The 19,141-nt window shown below is 38.1% G+C and overlaps 4 protein-coding genes across 4 annotated transcripts; 2 read left to right on the top strand and 2 right to left on the bottom strand.

Moving 5' to 3' along the window:
- Positions 1-2,019: 2,019 nt before the first annotated feature.
- On the bottom strand, positions 2,020-3,644 carry LOC145479822 (anaphase-promoting complex subunit 11-like). Its single transcript, XM_081458285.1, has 3 exons — positions 3,523-3,644; positions 2,871-2,989; positions 2,020-2,320 (listed from the first exon to the last, which is right to left on the bottom strand). The coding sequence occupies exons 1-3, from the start codon at positions 3,552-3,554 to the stop codon at positions 2,205-2,207; spliced, it is 267 nt and encodes an 88-aa protein (XP_081314411.1). The 5' UTR covers positions 3,555-3,644; the 3' UTR covers positions 2,020-2,204.
- An 8-nt stretch (positions 3,645-3,652) lies between these two features.
- Positions 3,653-9,361, top strand: LOC145479707 (frataxin, mitochondrial-like). Its single transcript, XM_081458148.1, has 6 exons — positions 3,653-3,916; positions 4,021-4,067; positions 5,207-5,327; positions 8,715-8,742; positions 8,976-9,045; positions 9,205-9,361. The coding sequence occupies exons 1-6, from the start codon at positions 3,770-3,772 to the stop codon at positions 9,359-9,361; spliced, it is 570 nt and encodes a 189-aa protein (XP_081314274.1). The 5' UTR covers positions 3,653-3,769.
- On the bottom strand, positions 9,291-11,904 carry LOC145479741 (nucleotide triphosphate diphosphatase NUDT15-like). Its single transcript, XM_081458182.1, has 3 exons — positions 11,711-11,904; positions 10,631-10,827; positions 9,291-10,013 (listed from the first exon to the last, which is right to left on the bottom strand). Exons 1-3 carry the CDS (start codon positions 11,860-11,862, stop codon positions 9,862-9,864), a joined length of 501 nt encoding a protein of 166 aa, XP_081314308.1. The 5' UTR covers positions 11,863-11,904; the 3' UTR covers positions 9,291-9,861.
- A 29-nt stretch (positions 11,905-11,933) lies between these two features.
- LOC145479340 (dynein axonemal assembly factor 4-like) lies at positions 11,934-18,301 on the top strand. The gene is made up of 9 exons (XM_081457682.1): positions 11,934-12,137; positions 12,237-12,521; positions 14,199-14,472; positions 14,952-15,079; positions 15,810-15,913; positions 16,557-16,637; positions 16,986-17,058; positions 17,140-17,245; positions 17,792-18,301. Exons 1-9 carry the CDS (start codon positions 12,015-12,017, stop codon positions 17,890-17,892), a joined length of 1,275 nt encoding a protein of 424 aa, XP_081313808.1. The 5' UTR covers positions 11,934-12,014; the 3' UTR covers positions 17,893-18,301.
- Positions 18,302-19,141: the final 840 nt, after the last annotated feature.

Raw genomic sequence — 19,141 nt, 5'->3', positions numbered from 1 at the left:
GTTTTAAACTGAATTTATTTATAAGAAGAACTTTCCTCTACATGGTCAAACCAAGCAGGCAAAATTGTCCTCGTAGCTGGTCAATTTGCCCGGTGCTCAGCCCTTAATAAGAAACCTGAGTAGAATTGTTGTAAACCCTTAACAAAAGTAGTTGCCAATGTTACAGACAAAGCAATGATTTTACAGCTCTCTCTTTCCCTGACATTTACACAGTTGCTATTTATCCAGTAGATGCACCAGCCAAGGGCATGTGGAGAACTTGACATAATTTATCAAACACAAGACCATTTTACCACATTTCCAAACACCGGCACCAACACCGAGAAGTGGTGTAGGTCACGGGTTCGAATACCGTTGAAGCCCTGATTTTTTCAGGCTTCTTCTTTTACAAGCGCATTGAGGAACACCGATTTACCGCCATCGGAAAACACCTTCAAAATGAACACCGAGTTGATACAGTTGGTGACCTGACTAACAACTTTAAGATCCTAAAGAAATGTCAGGGAAAGTTCGACTGCTTGATCCACGAAATGTTGTGGATTCGCAAGAAGAAACCGAGCCTTAACACACAGTCAGACTCCATTCACACAAAAGTATTTGTTTAGGCTTTGAACAGACACTGAACTCATTACCAGTGTTTGACACCTCATTGGAATGAACATGAACATTGAACAGCTATCTTAATCTTAATTTATTCAATTTCGCACCTCTACCATTGGTATAAATTAGTTTACTTTTCGCACAAATATTTTTTAACTTGAAAATGGTGCCAGGATGACACCGAAACGTCGTTGCTCAGTTTTTTCGCTAATCTTTATTGTTAACTGTTCTTCTTTCCAATTGCTTAAACTGGAAAATTTACTGCGATGATCATTCTTCACTTTCATCTACAACCACAGTTCAAATATGAATTATTTCATATATACTTCAAATCATTTCACTCCTCACAGGAAGATGTGAACTCAATTAATTGACTTCACTCTCAATGTGTGGCTTCATAATGGCTCAGTTGGTAGAACATTGCGGCGGTATTCGTGCGGGTCATGGGTTCGAATCCTGTTGAAGTCCTGATTTTTTCAGGCATCTTCTTTCCAATTGCTTAAATTGGAAAATTTACTGCAATGATCATTCTTCACTTTCATCTACGACTGCAGTTCAAATGAATTATTTCAGATATACTTCACATCATTTCACTCCTCATGGGAAGATATAAAATGTAGGTAGGTAAAGTCTGCATGCGAGCCAAGTGGCCAATCAGGCCGGAGCTTGTCCCGGTTTCTGTAGCATGAAGCGACTAGGAGTATTTCTACTTCCCCCTGGATGGGATGCTAGTCCATCACAGGGTTACCCCCAACATTAAGTTCGCCGGTACCCATTTATACACCTGGGTGGAGAGAGGCACTGTGAGAGTGAAGTGTCTTGCCCAAGAACACAACAAAATGTCCCCCGTCAGGGCTCGCACCTGGACCACTCAATCCGGAGACGAGCGTACTAACCATGAGGCCACTGCACCTCCCACATTGTCGCACGGTTTACCTACCATCAGAAACGCAAACTAGATATCTCACATATATGGACCCACTGGTCAAGTGTATTATTTGAATATCGCTGGTCAATGAAATTTTGGCGAAAATTTCAGTCAAACCGACTATCTCCTGTTGGTCAGTAAAAATTGTTGAAGTTTTCTTGTTTTACAGATATTTCATGAAGGACAGTTACTTAACTAAAAAATAAAATGTGCAGCACAGTATTTTTGATGAACTTTGAGGTGTTTAGGAATGCAATAAATTAATGTTTGGTATATCTTCTCAATCAAAACTAAAGCTAAGGAGAAAACGGAGAGAAAATCATAAAAAGTTATGGTAAGCAAGATCAGATATCCAATTACTCATTAAGTTAATTAACCTCACTCCACAGTTTTGAAAAGTTTTGCACATTCAAACTTCTACATTCTCAAACACTTTTTTTTCCAATATAGTACAATATATTTTACAATTCTCATGTTTCTAATGTATGCAAGACTAAAATGCTGTAAGCAACCTCTTAACCATTTTTTTAAAATGGACTTTATTTACAATATACAAACTGATCTTGGCAATGTGACTGTACAATAGACAAAATAACAGCTGTTAGAAATTTCAATTTTCTTCAGGTCTGTTGGTCAAATTATGACTCTGAAGGAGAGCAGGCTTGAAAATTAAGTGTTATTCCTTGAACTGCCATTCTTGTCTGCACATGGGACACAGCTGTTGATGTAGTTGAGAATTGAGCCACTTGAGAATACAGTGCATGTGGAACACATGGGAACAACGACCCCAAACTGGAAAAGAGAATGCTGACTGTGTTAGTTGTGGTGATTTAATTTTCCTTACCTGTTGATCGGTGCCTTTGAGACACTTAAGAAGGAAAGAGGATGGCCTCCCCTACTCTTCCTTCCCCCATTTATGACTGAAAAGTTTTCAACCTAAACCAGTCAACATTTTGTACCCTGCCTCCATAATTGCAGTAAGAATCATGGGCCCACTTTCACCTGACAACTCCTTTTATTGCATTAATGATCCCATTTCACTTTTAGTTACTTCCCCACCCTGCTCCCTCTTTTAAACCTTTTTGCTTTGATTCCTTGGAAACAAAAGTATATAGTTCTGGCTTCAGGGGTGAAACATGTTCTTGCCAGGCAAACAAAGTGGGGAACACATGGTGAGATATTGATAAAATGACCATCAACCACAAAAGGAAATTAAAATGTACCAGAAATGAAAAGTTTTGATGACGGAAGTAATAACATTCTAAGCTAGATTCCTGGGGCATATCCAATAGCTAAATGACCAGGGTATGGCCAGGGGGGAGGGATGTTGATGTCTTGTTACCTAAGGGACAGTCATCTCCTGGTATTTTACAATCGGGACAGCAGCCATCAAATGCCATACGGCAAATACCACAGTTGTCATCATTAGCCACCCAGCGCCATGTGGCTACTCCAATCCACCTGTGAACACAACAATCACAACATATTAAGTCACGTCAGATGGTTGGGGAATTTGAAAATTCAGGGTTAAATATGCAGCAGGCAATTCCAGCATAGCCCACTCTCTTTCCCCCCAGGAAATAGCCTTTGCACATGTCTTAATCCCAGACGTGGGGCATTGAAAATCTTATTTCTGCTGGGGGCCAGGCATTTGCCTTATCCTGGGACGACCCTGAAGCATTTGGCACCCAGCTTGTAGTTTTGGTCTTGCATTTGGCTGGGAATGCAAGACATGATGTTGTCTCATGTCTGTTTCACCTCCCGTTGATCAAATATGGGAACGGGTGGACTAAAGGAGATGGCATTACTGGAATTGACTGATGAACAAACGAGTGTCACCACCAAAAGGTCACCCTAAAAGCGTAGAGAGAAAGAAATGGCTCAGGAATGCATTTTCCAGGTACATAGTTAAACTAAAAACAGCGAAGTTACATGGAGCTATGTTATGCCAAGTGCAAACAAGCCTAGTAGATTTATCAACGTTTTATACTCACTCTGATATTGAACAGCATAGGGTGGCGATCATGACAAAAAAAGAGATTCACATTAGAAGTAGCATCCAGTAATAAAGAAAATATACAGCCCAGGAAGGCAAGAAAATTGTAACAAATAAAATAACTTACGTTTGATTTTGACTTTCATGCTTTCAAAATGGCCGCGAATGCTATTTAGAATCCAGGTTCCCGCTGCCAAATGTTTGCGCGCCTGGCTTATTTCGACATTTGAAATAGGAATCTCGCCATGATGTTCGCTATTCGAACGATATGTCTTCTTAAAAAAGTCGAGTTGAACACCTTTGCATTATGTTCTGCAATTTTGAACAGAAGGAGCTTAATATCCACGACTTCTAAAAGATCGCGTCATTCACTGCTTTCAACAAGGCTAAAGGTAAGACTTTCAATATATAAAGCTACAACTTTTTGTTGAATTCTCACTTCACGTATTGAAAGCTTATAAATCAAGCTTATGTAAAACTTAACTTACCATTTCAGCTTCACCAGAGTGGAATTATTTTGACAAAGAAATTGTGCACTGCAAGGTATTTCTCTGTCGAGCTACATATGCCTTAATAAATTTTACAAACTTAATTACTTAGGGGTCATTGACATATTCATTTGTTCCCCGCCCATTAATACTATACCTGCCAACTTTTTTTCAGTAAAATGCGTGAGATTTTTCGTCTCCACAGAACCTGAATTTCCGAAGATTTACCGACGGCTTCCGAAGATTGCCGAAGATTTTGGACAACTCGCGAAGATTGCCGAAGATTTCCCAGCGACTTCCGAAGATAACCGAAGGTGTAGAAAGATTTTCGACAACTTAACCATGACAAAGGAAACCGGAAACTTGTCACGCCACACAATCTAAACACGAGTTGGTGTCGCGAACTCAATATGCGTAACGGAGTAAGCTTGAAGACGCTTTTTTGCTGGACTCACCAACTGTATTTCGCCGAAAAAAAAGTGAATTTTTATTTAATCAGTTTTTCAGCCGTTACACTTGCTATTGCCAGTTAGGCGTGAGAAATTGGTCTGAATGCGTGAGATCACAATTTTAGATCCGTAGGCGTGAGACTCACGCTTAACACGTGAGAGTTGGCAGGTATATAATACGTCCACTGGATGTTTAGGTCAGAATACCCTTCCCTTCTCCTTAACGTTCAATTGGAATTTTCCTGCCTGAAAACTGACTGCATTCAAGTCACTACAGATGTGAAGAATTGGCTTAATATGCTGTTGAACATGTTGAAACCATGTGTCTTATTTCTGACTACAGTATTCAGAAGCAAGAACCAGAATCATCAATAGCAGGCATTTAAAAGCCATCATGACTTCAAACACTTTCACATAGTAGGCAATGGCATTTCACATCCTACTCTAAAATTCTTTTTCAACTGTCAGTCCAACACACACAAAAGTGAAAACCTTCTGTTTTTGTTGTGTGCCACTCTAAACAATGAGTAAACTAAAGTAAAATGGATCATTTTGTTTTTGCTTGCACTAATTATAATGTTCAAAAATTAACTCACCTTACTCCTCCTCCCCTTAAACATCCAGTGGACGCTAAGTGGGGAACAAGTGAATATGTAGATAGTTCCCTAGTATTAGCTTAGTACATGTCAACTTTAGTTACATCATTTGCGTAATTATACAAATGTTTTCTTGATTTTTTTTTCAGCACCTTAGATGAGGTGTCATATCACAATACTGCAGATGAGACACTGGATGCCCTAGCAGAGTTATTCGAAGACCTTGGTGAAAGTCCATCAAGTCCCACAGACTATGATGTTCAATTGAGTGTAAGTTAAAAGGTGGTATTGTAGGAGGGAGACTCTCTCCCTACAGAGTTGCAAACAAAATTTGGAGAGGGCTTTTTCAACCAAGTGAGGTGTGTGCAGGCACAAGCAACCAGAATAATTGCTCCTGCACTCACTTTGCTTGGCAAAATTGCCTCTAAACACTTAGTGAGCCTTTCTGGAGGAGGAGGGAGTAGTCAGACTTGTCCTGGGGATCACCCCATGTTTTTGTTGGTTCCACTCTGGAAGATCAAAATTAAATATCCATGGTCATTTATTATGTTATCACAGCACCTTTAGAGTATTTAAAGTGGAGAGAAATAATATTTAAGGTAAGAATTACTCATCAGGGGTGACTTGGGTCATGATACCTTAGCAAAATTGCCTCCAAACACCTAGTGAGCCTTTCTGGAGGAGGAGGGAGTGATCTTGTCCTGGGGATTACGTATACCCCATGTTTTTGTTGGTTCCACTCTGACACAAACAATGAACTCAGATCTATGTGTCTACAAATGAAATGGAGATTTGTTAACTATGGCCGACTAAATGAGTTGTGTCTAAATTGTAGCGAACTGCACTTAAATAACAAAGGCTCTGCTAATCTAGCTACTAACCTCCTCAAAGCATTAAATACAAGTACTGCTAGTAAGCATAATACCAGAGATGCAAGAAGGCCCAAGGATAACTATCAAAATTTTCAGAAGACCAAAGCTTTTCTTGCCTCTTTAATACAGGCCTTCTTAAATAATTCTTCTGATAATTCATATTCCACTATAAATACCCACACCCAGCTAGATTATAAACGCCGAGTTCATCCAAAAACTCCAAATAATTTACCGAATAACATTTAGATTAGTACGCATGTGCAGCCAAATTTGGGCATTCCATAACTAGAGAATATAAAATAGCTTCTATAAACTTGGCCAGTTTGTATAAGCATATTGACCAGCTTAGGATCTAAATGCAGCCCAAGCCGGTTGATATACTGGCTATTAACGAGACACATTTAGACAGCTCTATTCAAAATGGTGAGACTAGTATCCCTGGATATACCTGTGAAAGGAAAGATAGAAATAGATCTGGTGGGGGTGTAGCTCTCTATATTAATAAATTAATAAGCATCTCAATGACCTCCCTGAGGCTAACATGGAACTAATCAGTATCCACGTGTCGAAACCCAGAGTGAAACCATTTATTGTGTGCGCATGGTATCGGCTTCCTGGGTCCACAATTGACATGATGAATAGATTTGAAGCTGTATTGCAAGAATTGGACTCGTATCAAATGGAAGTAGATGTTGTTGGTGACATAAACTGCAATGTTGATGCAACACCACCAGACTGCAGCACACAAAAATTATTAAATATCTGTGAAAGTTACCAATATAGCCAATTAATTAACCAGCCAACACGCTTAACCCAGCACACATCCTCTATCATTGATTTATTTTTAACTAATAACCCTTTGTACTTCTCGGATATCAGAGTCTCTGATATTGGTATGAGTGATCACTGTCTCATGTATGCAATAAGGAAGATTTGTACCCCTAAATCAAATCCAAAGATAGTAATGAGCAGATGCTTTAAGAACTTTTTTCCCGATAATTTTCGACATGATTTATTAATGGTTCCTTGGAATCTGATTGAACTGGAGAATAGCCCTGATATTGCAAATGTTCTTAGGGATTGCTGACTATCATGCACCACTAAAGAAGAGGTGAGTGAGATGCATCTCTTCTCCTTGGATTACTCTCCTGAGCTAAACGAGCTAATGTTCCAAAGAGACAAACTTAAAAACATAACCTCAACGTTCCCAACAGATAAAAAACAAGGTTAGTTAGGAAATTAAAAATGCTAAAACGAACAATTACAATGCATTTTTTAAGGAAAACTGCAGAAACATAAAGAATACCTGGAGAGGAATAGACTAATTGGTAATGAATCCAAATCTACTAAGATTACTCAGCTGGCAACAGGAGATACTATAACTACTGACCCCATCAAAATCAGTAATATGCCTAACACTCACTTTTCACAAATAGGGCCTTCTTTAGCCTCTGAAATTCAAGATACATCTAGTAAATATACTCATTATGTAACTCCAACAGAACAAACTTTTAGCATAGCAGAAATACAGTGTATCAAGCGAGGAGATCTTTGATTTAATTCAAAGTAACAAAGCCAGTGGCCTAGATAATATTTCTGTGCATCTTCTACAAGAAGCAGCACCCATGGTTACTCATAGTTTATGTCCTTGAACACAAAATGAATTATGATATGAATTTAATCCAGTCATAGCTGACAGCAAACAAATAACTCTAAATGTCAAGAAAACTAAATACATGCTCATAGGGAGAAAATTCAAGTTATCCCAAATACATAATGATTTTACAGTCAAAGTCCATAATACACCACTAGACAGGGTAACCAAACATTAAACTCTTGGAGTTCACATTGACGAATCTCTCAATTGGTGCCCACACATAAATGTTACCTCAAAGAAAATTTCTGCTGGTCTTGCAATCTTAAAACGTGTGAGCACTACTTATTGTACTATACCATTTGATACTAGAATGAACATGTATAATACACTTGTTATGCCTTATTTCAATTACTGTAGCACTGTATGGGGCAATATCAGCAAGGGGCTATCAGACAAAATTCAAAAACTGCAAAATAGGGCTGCCAGAATTCTCACCTTTTCAAATTGTGAAACTTGCTCAAGTATTTTGTCGGATGAACTTGGCTGGGAGAGTTTGGAAAACAAAAGATTTAAACAACTGGCTATGATTATGTATAAAATCCATCTTTCCCCATCATGGCTGAAGCAGATTTTTATCAACACCTCAGATGTAAAGGCACACAATCTTAGAAACTCTAAGATAAATTGCTATGGTAGCCTGCACAACAGAGGATCTGTTCTGTGGAACAAGAATCCCTTGGATATCCGACACCTGCCTAGTTTAAAACTGTTTAAGAACTCGCTGAATGGGAAAGGTTATTTTTAGTGCACTATAAATTTGAGAAAGTTTTATTGCATAGGTTTTTATTGTAGGCTAGTTGATTAGTTTGTTAGTTAATGTAATGTTAGTTAATGCATTCCTGTCAACATAGTTAATTTATTCATTGTGATTTTTTACACGACTCCTAGCAAGACCATTTTTATGATAAGATTTCGTGTTTTGATTAAGGATTGATTGATTGATTGATTGATTGATTGATTGATTGATACCATTTCTCACATCAGCTGCACACCTCTGCTTCCTTGGCAGTTATTGCTTGATAATTCTTGCCAAAAATCAAATATATTGTACCAAATATTTTCTTATCCTTCTTTTTTCTGGTTTACGGAACATTAATATCTGCTTTCTTTGTTTATCTTCCTTTGTAGGATGGAGTACTTACAGTAAATTTGGGAGGTAATTAAGAAAATTCATTTTTTAATTTTGTATTTCATGATACTTGGTAATACTAGATCGTAATTAATCAATATGGTACAAGGAACTATGAAAAGTCTGTCAAACGTGTTACACAATTTTAAAGCAGTGAGAACAAATTAAAACTAAGAGCTTAACAGCAACCTTATGGTATAAATATGAGTTCATAACACACACAAATATATGCTGAATATGCTGCTCTTTTACACTTTCAGCAGGGCGTGGTACCTATGTGATAAACAAGCAAAGCCCTAACAGGCAAATATGGTTGTCATCTCCTACAAGGTAAACATGACGGTCATATGTAGCATGTGGTTTGTTTACAATGTTCTTCATGTCAACCATATTCAAGTTACACTCAGTTTGGAAAACAATTAGTATCTTGCCAAAAAATGGTTTATTCTTCTTGTTGCCATTCTTTATTTTATTCTATTCTTATTTCAGTGGCCCAAAGAGATATGATCTGAAAAATGGCTCCTGGATATACACACACGATGGTGCTTGCCTACACAATCTTCTGTCATCAGAGATTTCTCTTGCACTTGGTCATGAAGTAGACTTTACTTTACTACCTCATGGTGGAGCAGATAAAAATGGTTGATGAAAATAAAATTACCAATGAAACAAAGTGATTATCACAACTCAGTATTATATAGACTTAAAATTGCACTTTTTACAGTGCTAGGCTAACCCCCTTATATGGGCTATATAGGTATGTGTGGTCCACACACCCCCATCCAATTTTTCTGGGAGTACCCCCTACCCCACCCCAGAATGATAACATAGTAATTGAAAAGTGTTCTCAGCCGGTCAAATTGTTTGCATGCATTGAATTAGCCTTTTTAGCTTGTTTTAAAACACACAACAAATCCTAATAACATATCAAACAATGTTTTCTGAAATTAGGTGAGTGCCACTGATAACTATATTATTACTAGTAGTAATCAAAGATTATGAGAGTGTGTTTGATCAATGTTTTCACTTTAATATCTTGAATGATTTCACTAGCTGACTTTCAGCCTCTTTCTCAGGAAGGCTTATAAGTGGCAGTTTACGGTACATTGTTTGATATTTCTTGTGTTATCCATGGATTTTCTGGTGCTAGTTAGGACAAATACTAAACAATGTAGAGTCGCAGTGTCCATGTGCATTGCTGTCAAATGGTTGGTAACCCTGTATTCTTGCAATTCTAAGAGGTTCAAAGAGTGGAGTTGGAAATTTCTCAGAGTCATACCAGTCATACCAATCCCAACCTATTGAAAAAAAAAAACAAGGCAGTAAAATTAATCTGAGCCTGTCTGTATTGCTGTATTCCTATTGTTATCATATTCAACATGTTAAACTAAAGGAACTATAAAAGAATGAGTGAGAAGAGGCTTTGAGAACCAGAGAAAAGATCATAGCTTGTGAACAAGTTCCCAAATGGGGCACAGAGCAAAAAATATATTGGTGAGCCAAGCTAGCTAAGTAGAGTCTGGAGCAAGCGGAGTGAGTCTAGCGCAGTCTGGGAGGAAGGTCTCACAATGCAGGGAAGAAATGTTGCTGTCCCCAAGACCAAACTGTGCTCACTTCATGTTCCAAGTGGTTTTGCTTTCAGCTGCATTCTCACCATTTAATCCACTAGGGAGCTTGTTCATAGTGGAGACTTAAGTGATTATCACAGGGACAACAGGTTAGAAAATTGACAGCTGCAATGCTCTGATCATGATATGCCAGATGACAAATTTCTTGTTTTCAAAATTGTCAAAAATAATTATCAACTGGGGCTAAATTGAAAAAATAACTCACAGGAAATGAAGCACATAACTGAAATCAAAAATCAACTGAACTACAACATATCTAACGAATAAATTAAATTTGTTTGTCTTACCGTCACATTTGTCCGGTTCCAAGTTTTCTGGCTCTCTTATGTGGCTGACATCAATCTCACCTTTCATGAATATAGTTATATAATGGTAATCTTCTTTGGGCACAACTGCATTGACAGTGGTCGCAAAAGAAACATTCTTGATCTTAAGTCCAGTTTCCTCCAAAGTTTCTCTTATTGCACATTCAGACCACTCTTCACTGAGTATAAAAGTGAGAAAAACTTTAATTTAAGTTTTACCAAAAAGATATCTTTAGGCTGTGCCAACAAGAAGCAGCAATCTGCCACTGGGATCTATAAGTGAATCATAACCCTTAGTCCCTTACCCTTTGTCAAACCAGATCCATATGTCATCTTATCTCTAGTAAGTCCCCCTTCTAATAATCCTCCAATTGAATGCAAGATACCATATCCCACCATCTTGGCCATACAAGCCTGGTGATAAAAGGATTTATATGGCATACAGTCAAGGGAACATTTTCCTGTGGGATAAAGTGGGCAAGGCAGCCCTGTCTAGCCCACTCAATTGAGTGGCCAATCACATTGTAGGGTTTGGTTCATCTTGCCTACAGGCAGAGTTAGCCATATAATAATTATAATGTATTATCTCCCAAGTAGGGGATTATTAATTTTAGGGCTAGCAAAGGGTGGGAAGTGGAATTATTAGAAATGTCTCCAAGTCACTGTGCTGATTTATATTCACTGTCAATGACAACCTCAAATTCACAGTTTTCATTTAAATTCAAGTAGGAAGACAGAAGGAGCTTAATCTCTTTTGGACCTTGGCTGCATCTAAGTCAAAAAACATGCAGAAAAGATCTTCACCAATATCCTGCGCTCTTGACTTCAAACTTGATCAATAACCCATATAAAGCTTCTATGAAAAGGCAGAACGCACTCCCTCCCTCTCTCTCTCTCTCTCCCTACCCCTCTCATCCCCCCACAACTTCCTGCACAGATTTACACGACTATCGTGAAAGTAACTTGTCAACTATCTATTAATGCGCAAAAGGTTCGCTTTCGCTTACTTTTTTCAGATTTTAACTTCTCTGAGACGAGTATCAAGAAAATATTATGTCTTACCCAAATTCCAAATGCCCCCCTGGGAGCGCGTACTGCCCACTTCCAGAAGATCCCTTTCTCTTTCCTAGTATGACACAGTTTGGATGCTCAGGAGAACTTACAAAAACACCAATTCCAACACCGATGTTACGTCGAGCATTCTTGTCCGCCATGTTTGAAGTTGGCGCGAAATAAAGTAAAAATGCGAGAACTGGGAACTACTTGGAAACGCGCCTGGTAGATTTTGTGTTAGAAAGGTGGCTATATGGGTTAATAAACAGCATTTGTCATGTTTATGGTGTTTTAGAAATTAAAAAGGGTTAAGATGCCGATACAAGTGAAGGACTACGTTTGGGAGGAAACGAACGAATCAGTTTTAATTACTGTACCGTTAAAGGGAGTGCCGCCAAATCGAGTAGATATATTTTCCATTGATGAGTACATCAAGGTTAGCATTTCTATCTCTCGTCTGAGCAAGCTTGCATTACCAATTATCGTGATATTGTCGCTTTTATAGTTGATACAGTTAATGGAATATCACTTGTAGGTGAGCTACCCACCATACATTTTTGAAGTGTGCCTGTTTGATGAAGTTGAAGATACCAAGAGCAGGGCAACGTTTGGTAATGGCGTTCTCAAATTTCAACTGGTAAAGAAAAGCCCATTACAATGGAACCAGTTACTGGCCTCAGAATCAGAAGACAAAGAATTCATGAAGACTAAACGGGAAAAAGCTGTTGCTAAAGCACACAAGAGAGCTGAAGAGGAAAAGGAACGAAAAGCAGCTGAGAAAAGAGAGCAAGAGAAATTAGCACTGAGAGAGCAAATGAAGGTTGGTCCTAAAATAAAATAAAAAAGTGTAAAAGAAAGCAAGTGTATAAGCAAACCCAAAAATGCTGTAAGGTGTTATGGGAAGTACAGTTTCACCATTGCTTGATCGTTATTCATGGTGTTTCAGAGGAAAGGTAGGTGAAATAATTTATAATTCACAATTTTTCCTTGATTTTTATCCAACTGAAATACCATTAACTTTGATCGAACAGTGGTGAACTAGCACTACACATAACATGTTAGGCATTGTTTGTGTACATTTTTATACTTTTTTTGAACATCTCAAAACAGTTTCATATCCTGGACCCCTGGATACAGACCAATCTCTTGGTCTCCTATATGGGTCACTAAATCTCCCAGATGTGGAGGAAAGTGCTGAAAGTACATTTTTCACTCCTATTTTGGCTTACGTTTGGAATTTTGGAGGGAAATGTGTTAGAGATTTGATGCATATTTATATTTTGGTTCCATCAACAGAATTGTACTTTTAACAAGGTTTTTTGATGGTCAAGAAGGTAGATTGGCAATATCCAGATTTCTATATTTTTATGTTGGTATTTGTGCATTTCATCAATACAATCATTTTCCAAAAAATGTAATTGATGACTCATCCATGAGGCTTTTTTCAGGACCAATGGAAACAAAAGTTGAAACAAATATTTGCAAACAAACGTTCAAGCTTAAAAAGTGACAGAAGGTAAACCAGTTGGCTATTTACAGGTGTGGTAGAGGAGCTGAACTCAGAACTTCTGAGAACACCACCAGCTCAGTAGTCAGAATGGGACTGGAACCCATACCCCGGGGACATCAAGTTTGGCACCCTTACTATTTAACCATGCTTCCTCTTGTTTCATGCAGCCTTCTGTATGCTAGAATTCAAAAGTGACTTTTGATAAATAGTAAACTGTTTTTTCAGACAGCTCTTTTCATCTCCAGACATTAACCCATTGAGAGCTGGAGAGTTTTAGGAAAAACCCATTTTTAGACATTTTTGGCATTTTCAGCCTGGACGTGAACTAAACTAGCTCCAATCTACTCAAAAAGGCGCAACATGAAAGCATGCCCATCTTTCCACTAGCATCACATTTTATGACATTTTTGCTTGGGCATGTGCAGAAATCAAAATTTTGGACGAGAAAGTGACCTACATCTTTAGTGTTTTTGTTTTTTAATTTTTTTTTTTTTTTTGCTGCCTTTCCTTTTTTTCCTTTTCTTATCTTTTTGTGGCAGTTGCTGGGCTTGCTTCCAGTTTAAGAATTCCCCAGAAAGCACCATTGACACAGGATATTCTTACCACAGAGCAACCAAGTGTAGCTGGGGGAAATTTTCCTTCAAGTTTCTTGCTCAAATTTCTAATTAAGCATTTTCATGCATATTTCACTCTCAGTAATTGAGAGTAAAATATGCAGGTCAGAGAGATTAGGTCAATTATTGACCTTATCACTCTGATCAGGGTATCATTGGAAAGATCTTTTCCTCCCATCTAACTTGAGTATTTAAGTGTTGCCAATTTTGGTCAAAGGTGATGATGTCACAAGTGGGAACAAAGGCCAACGCTGATGTCACGGTTGGTACAGGCATCAATAGGTTAATTTAAAAATAAAAACAGAAAAAACAAAAATAAATCATTAGGTAAATTTTAATAATCTTTATTGATGCTGAGGGTTTTTTCATTCAGTTAGAACAGGAAGAAAGAGCCAGGATAGATGCTATAAAAGATGAGGAACGCAAGAAAGCCACAGAAGCAATTGAAAGGTGGAAAGAAAATCAAAAAGTACAATCTAGCAGAGAACCAGAAATTTTAAAAGAGGAAATAACTGAGCAATGGAAAGACAACATGTCAGGAACAAAAGTTGATTCAAGCAGTGAAGAAACTCAAGAAGCTCAAAAGACAAGTGAAAAACCAGCTGTAAAGAAACTACAATCTCACAATAAACAACAACAATCACTTGGTATGGTTCTATATTGCCCTCTTTAACACTTTAGTTCCAACCCCAAAACATCAATTCTTTCTGATTCTCAGACACATTTGTAAGAATGTTTGCACACAAAAAAGGCAATTTTGTATAGAAAGGCAATGTCCCCTAGCTGTCATTCTTTATTTGCATCACCTGTTTACTAATACTTGCCAAAAGAATGGAACCACTTATTTCTAATAATTTTTTTTGGTTTGTATTTGCAATTCATAAAGTTTATGTTGTTATGGTGTTACTGGTTGTGAAGATCTACTTTTGTGTGTTCTTGTATGTCTGAGCTTATTTTATTCTTCAAGTTTTTCAGTACATTTCAATACTTTTTTTGTCACATGTATTGGTATCCTTTTTCGAGAAGTTAATTTTATTAGTTTGCATTTTCTTGCTGTGAAGACTCTCTAAAATAATCCTCGCTCTAGGCTAATGACATGCTTTACAGTTGTCATTGCATTCCTAAGGTAAAAAGACAGACTTGCTTGAGAAGCCAGTACCTGAGCCCAGGTTGTCAGGTTCCATCTCAGTCTCATTCACTCCAAGAGTTTTCAAAACAGCTGCCAGAGAATCAAAAGCTCCAGAGGAGGAAGAGGTGTGTTTAACATTGTCTGCTATCTACACCACCCTCTCACAAAAACTATTATGATGTCTCCTTTTTTGGTTAAGAGGATGCACAACTATTTTTTAGTGAGAATTCGAGAAGTGGAATAAAGTCCTAGGTCATAGGTCTGGAATACATGAAAACAATGTTTGACTTCATGGGATATTACTGTGGCTACAAGTTTTAGAGTTTTTCAGACTGTCTTTTCCAAAAAAATGGAACACAGGGACATTATGGCTAGGCTCTCAGATCCAATTTTGATTACCGGGGGTAGTATCTGGACATTTTTCTCCTCCCCCCCCCCCCCTCCCTTGGACCTCTTTCATTACTGGAAAAAGACAAGACCCAGTTTCACTTTGCCCTTCTCCCCTTCTCAGAGCAACTCAACTCAACTCAAACTGCCACTGGTAATAACCATTTACAGAAAATAACTGGTAGTAACCTTTGGATGAGGAACCTATACCATGAAAAATCTGCATATTTCAGGAAGAGAAAGAGCAAGTTATCCACATGTGATTTAATAGCAGGGCAATACTGGTGGGGAATGGTAAATTTAGGACTTCAAAATTCATTTTCTTAGCCTTGCACAAGCCAGTTTGAGAAAGTGAGATCCATGAAATTTGGTTAGCATAATTTTTGCAAGATATGCAATGTTTGTGCTTCCCAAGTAATCATAAGCAACCCACATCTTAAACTGACGGTGCTCTTCTTTTTCAATTAGTGGCTTAGAAAGATGGCCAGTGCTGGTCGCAAAACAGATAATGCCAACACTGATGCTGTCGATATGGAAGAAATGAACCCAGTATGGCTGAAAGACAAAGGAATGTAAGTTGGTTTTACTGGCTGGACTGATAAAACATGATAAGGGTTCAACATGAGTCGCCATTGAAAGTGAAATCCAGAGTTTTCCTTTAACAACCAGATGGACTTAGGAGTGAATGGGGAGAAGTAAAAGAGGAAGTGAACAAATTTTCAAATGAACGAACGAATGATCAAATGAACAAACGAACAAACAAACAAGAAGGGGAACAAACAAAAAATTTATTACCTTCTAATTCGCTACGCTCAAACGAACGTAAATTATTTTCCTTTAAAAAACATACATAAATAAATACAACAAATTGATGGTTGGATGCTCAGGCAGTCCAACAACTGACGTTTATTCAAGATTCACACCAACAATCATAATACTAAACACCAACCAACCACAAAATCCCTGGAGACACGCCCTAACGGCGTGCTCCAACAAAACACGAAAAACAAACTGCTAACGAACTGTATCAACTTCATACCAGCGGAAAATACATTTTACTAGTACAGAGTCTCCTATTGAAGGAATTCTTATGAAGCCTTAATTTGTAAATATACGAAGGTCAGAATGAAAGAAGGCATTTAATTGAGGTTCAGCAGCAAGTTATTCATGATCATATTGTTATGGCCTGACTTTTTCATGCTGTTAATTCAACAGTGGATTCTTCAAGGCTGGCAACTATGTAGCAGCTGTTAACGCATTTACTGCAGCCATTGTTCTGGATGATTCCATTCCATCGTATCCTTTTTCAATCACGCTAAATTATGGAAGAATTAAGTTAACTATGGATATATTGCAGCAAATATAGGTTAATTTGTTTGTAGAAGACGTTTTCTAATGACTACTTACTTCAACTGAAATGAGAATTTTCTAAAACCGGTCTAGATATTAGTTTTCCTGTAAACTAGACAAAAAAGATGTTTAAAAAGTAAGATTTTACGTCAATAAATTATGGAGAAATGTGGTTACGTATTACAAGTCTAAAGTGTCGGAAAGTGGAGGGAGAAATCTACGTTGTTTCTACCAGTTTCAGTGAATTAGTGAATGTGATACTTCTCAGAGACATTTCTCCTTGACTTATTAAAGATTATATTCCAACAGGGCAGCGTGCCATCTTCAATTAAAACAATACAAAGAATGCATTCAAGACTGCACAAGTGTAAGGATCTTTTCTTAAAACCAAAATCGTCCACATGTTCAGTTCAATGTTTTATTCCTGTTGTGCTTGTTTGTTCACCAGTCATTGGAGCTCCTTGTTCCACCAGTTCAGGCAAACTGTTCATCGAGATGTAAGGCGTATGTTAGAAGAGGAACAGCGTACATGCAAATACATGAATATGTGTTAGGTAGGTGAACAAAGTTACATTGACAAGTACACGTACAGACACTTGATGACTTCTCAGTTGAGCAAAACACCTGTTTGAAGAATTTTCTCATGAATTCATAGACACCACAGATATACATTTGTTAATTACGAACGAGGACTCCTCTTTGACGTCTATTTGTCTATCAGAACGGAAAAATAAATTTTACTTCATTTCTTCAGAGTTTTGTAAAGGAACTTTCCCGCAGGCCAAGGCGCGGAGCTTATCCCGGTTTTGTAGCGAAAAGAAACTGCATTGGGTGTAATTTAATGCCCCCGCCCCTCTAGATGGGATTATCGCAGCCCCCAGAAACACTACCAGGTCGTCCATTAGCCCACTCCCCCCCCCCCCCTCCCCCCTCCACCTCCAACTTAGAAATACAAAGATCATAGGAAACTGAAACAATCGCTTGGATTTGCCTTGAGAAGACTACCAAACATCACCCATCTAAGCTGCATTCACTCATTCAACATCCAGTTGATACAGCTAGATATCATGTTTAGTATGTTTTTTTTTTTTTCGTTTCAGCTCTTCAGGACTACGAGTCAGCTCGAAAACTGGACCCTCATAACACGGACCTTCAGAGAGACTCGGAAAGAATAAGGAAAATAATTCAAGGCTCCACATAGTAGCTTGTGTAGATGGCGATTTTTGTTAAATCAGCGCTCTACTCCCGTCAGCTTCGTATGTGTGTTACTGTGATGCGACAGCTGATGTAACTTCCGCCTCCTGGAATCATCACAGCAACTTACGCAGCTGAGAGCGATCAACAGAATGTCTGTATATAACATGAAAATTGTGTTATTCACACATCGGGAAATCAACTGCTAAAGGACTAAGTGCACAAGTGACTGCTTTTCGCGCTTTTAACACTGAAAAGATGGCGGCACATTTTTCAAACTAACTCCAGTGTCTGAAGGAACATAGCTGGGGCATGGGAATCAAAAAGACGAGATGACATTAATTTGTAAATTGTCATCGTTGTTATATGCAGGTATATTTATAAGTTGAATTGATATATAAGTGAACCGGGACCGAATACTATTTATCAACAGAAAAACTTGTTGACTATTGTTACTGTTCTTTTCACTAACAGTTGCTGCGGAGCGAGCGTAGCGAGCGAGCAGCAACATAATCAGGATTTAAGAAGAATATGTAGAAGGGGGTACGAATTTTCGAATTCATCACTTTTTACCAGAATGCATTGCAGTTAACCAGACTGCACTGCGCCACTTTTACCGGAGTGCATTGCGCCTCGAACAACAAGAGGATGTCGAGCCGTCGTCCTTTTTCGCGTGGATTCCACTGAGAAAGTGTGCTCTGATTTACCTGTAAAGCGATGTGAAGGAGATCGTGCTTGACTTTTACAACTCTTGCTATGCGGTATGTGAAAGTTTGTAAATCTGGACGATTAATTGTGACATCTTAATCTTAGTATGTCATTTCTCAGCAGTCTCGCCTCCTTCGTCGAATTCTTAAATGAAGAGAAATCGTCGTTACTAAAGCCTGTAGAATAATTAAAACAAACGAAAACCGTGGAACACGCTGATTTCATATATGCTGCAATCTATTCCTTTTCATCGAAACATGAATTTAAGCTAAAGCTTGAGCATTTTCACACATCGCGATGAACACGTTCTCGACACAGTCTGTAAAGTTCTAGAGATATTTAATGCGTACCAGTACAGAATTTGTAAGTTAGATTTCTGCTCCTACAATTTCCACATCTTTCGATTTTCGCGATCTGGTAAAGGGGAGGCTGATGTGTATCGTTTTATGTCCAAACATACTTCAGATAACAATGTGCTTTTTTGTCTCGATCCTTTGTCACACCTCGCCATCGATGTGTCATCATGCATGAAGTTGATGCATACAAGG

This window comes from Orbicella franksi, chromosome 1, assembly GCF_964199315.1.
Source record: "Orbicella franksi chromosome 1, jaOrbFran1.1, whole genome shotgun sequence".
Classification (NCBI taxonomy): Eukaryota; Metazoa; Cnidaria; class Anthozoa; order Scleractinia; family Merulinidae; genus Orbicella; species Orbicella franksi.
This window is presented reverse-complemented; position numbering and strand designations above follow the sequence as displayed.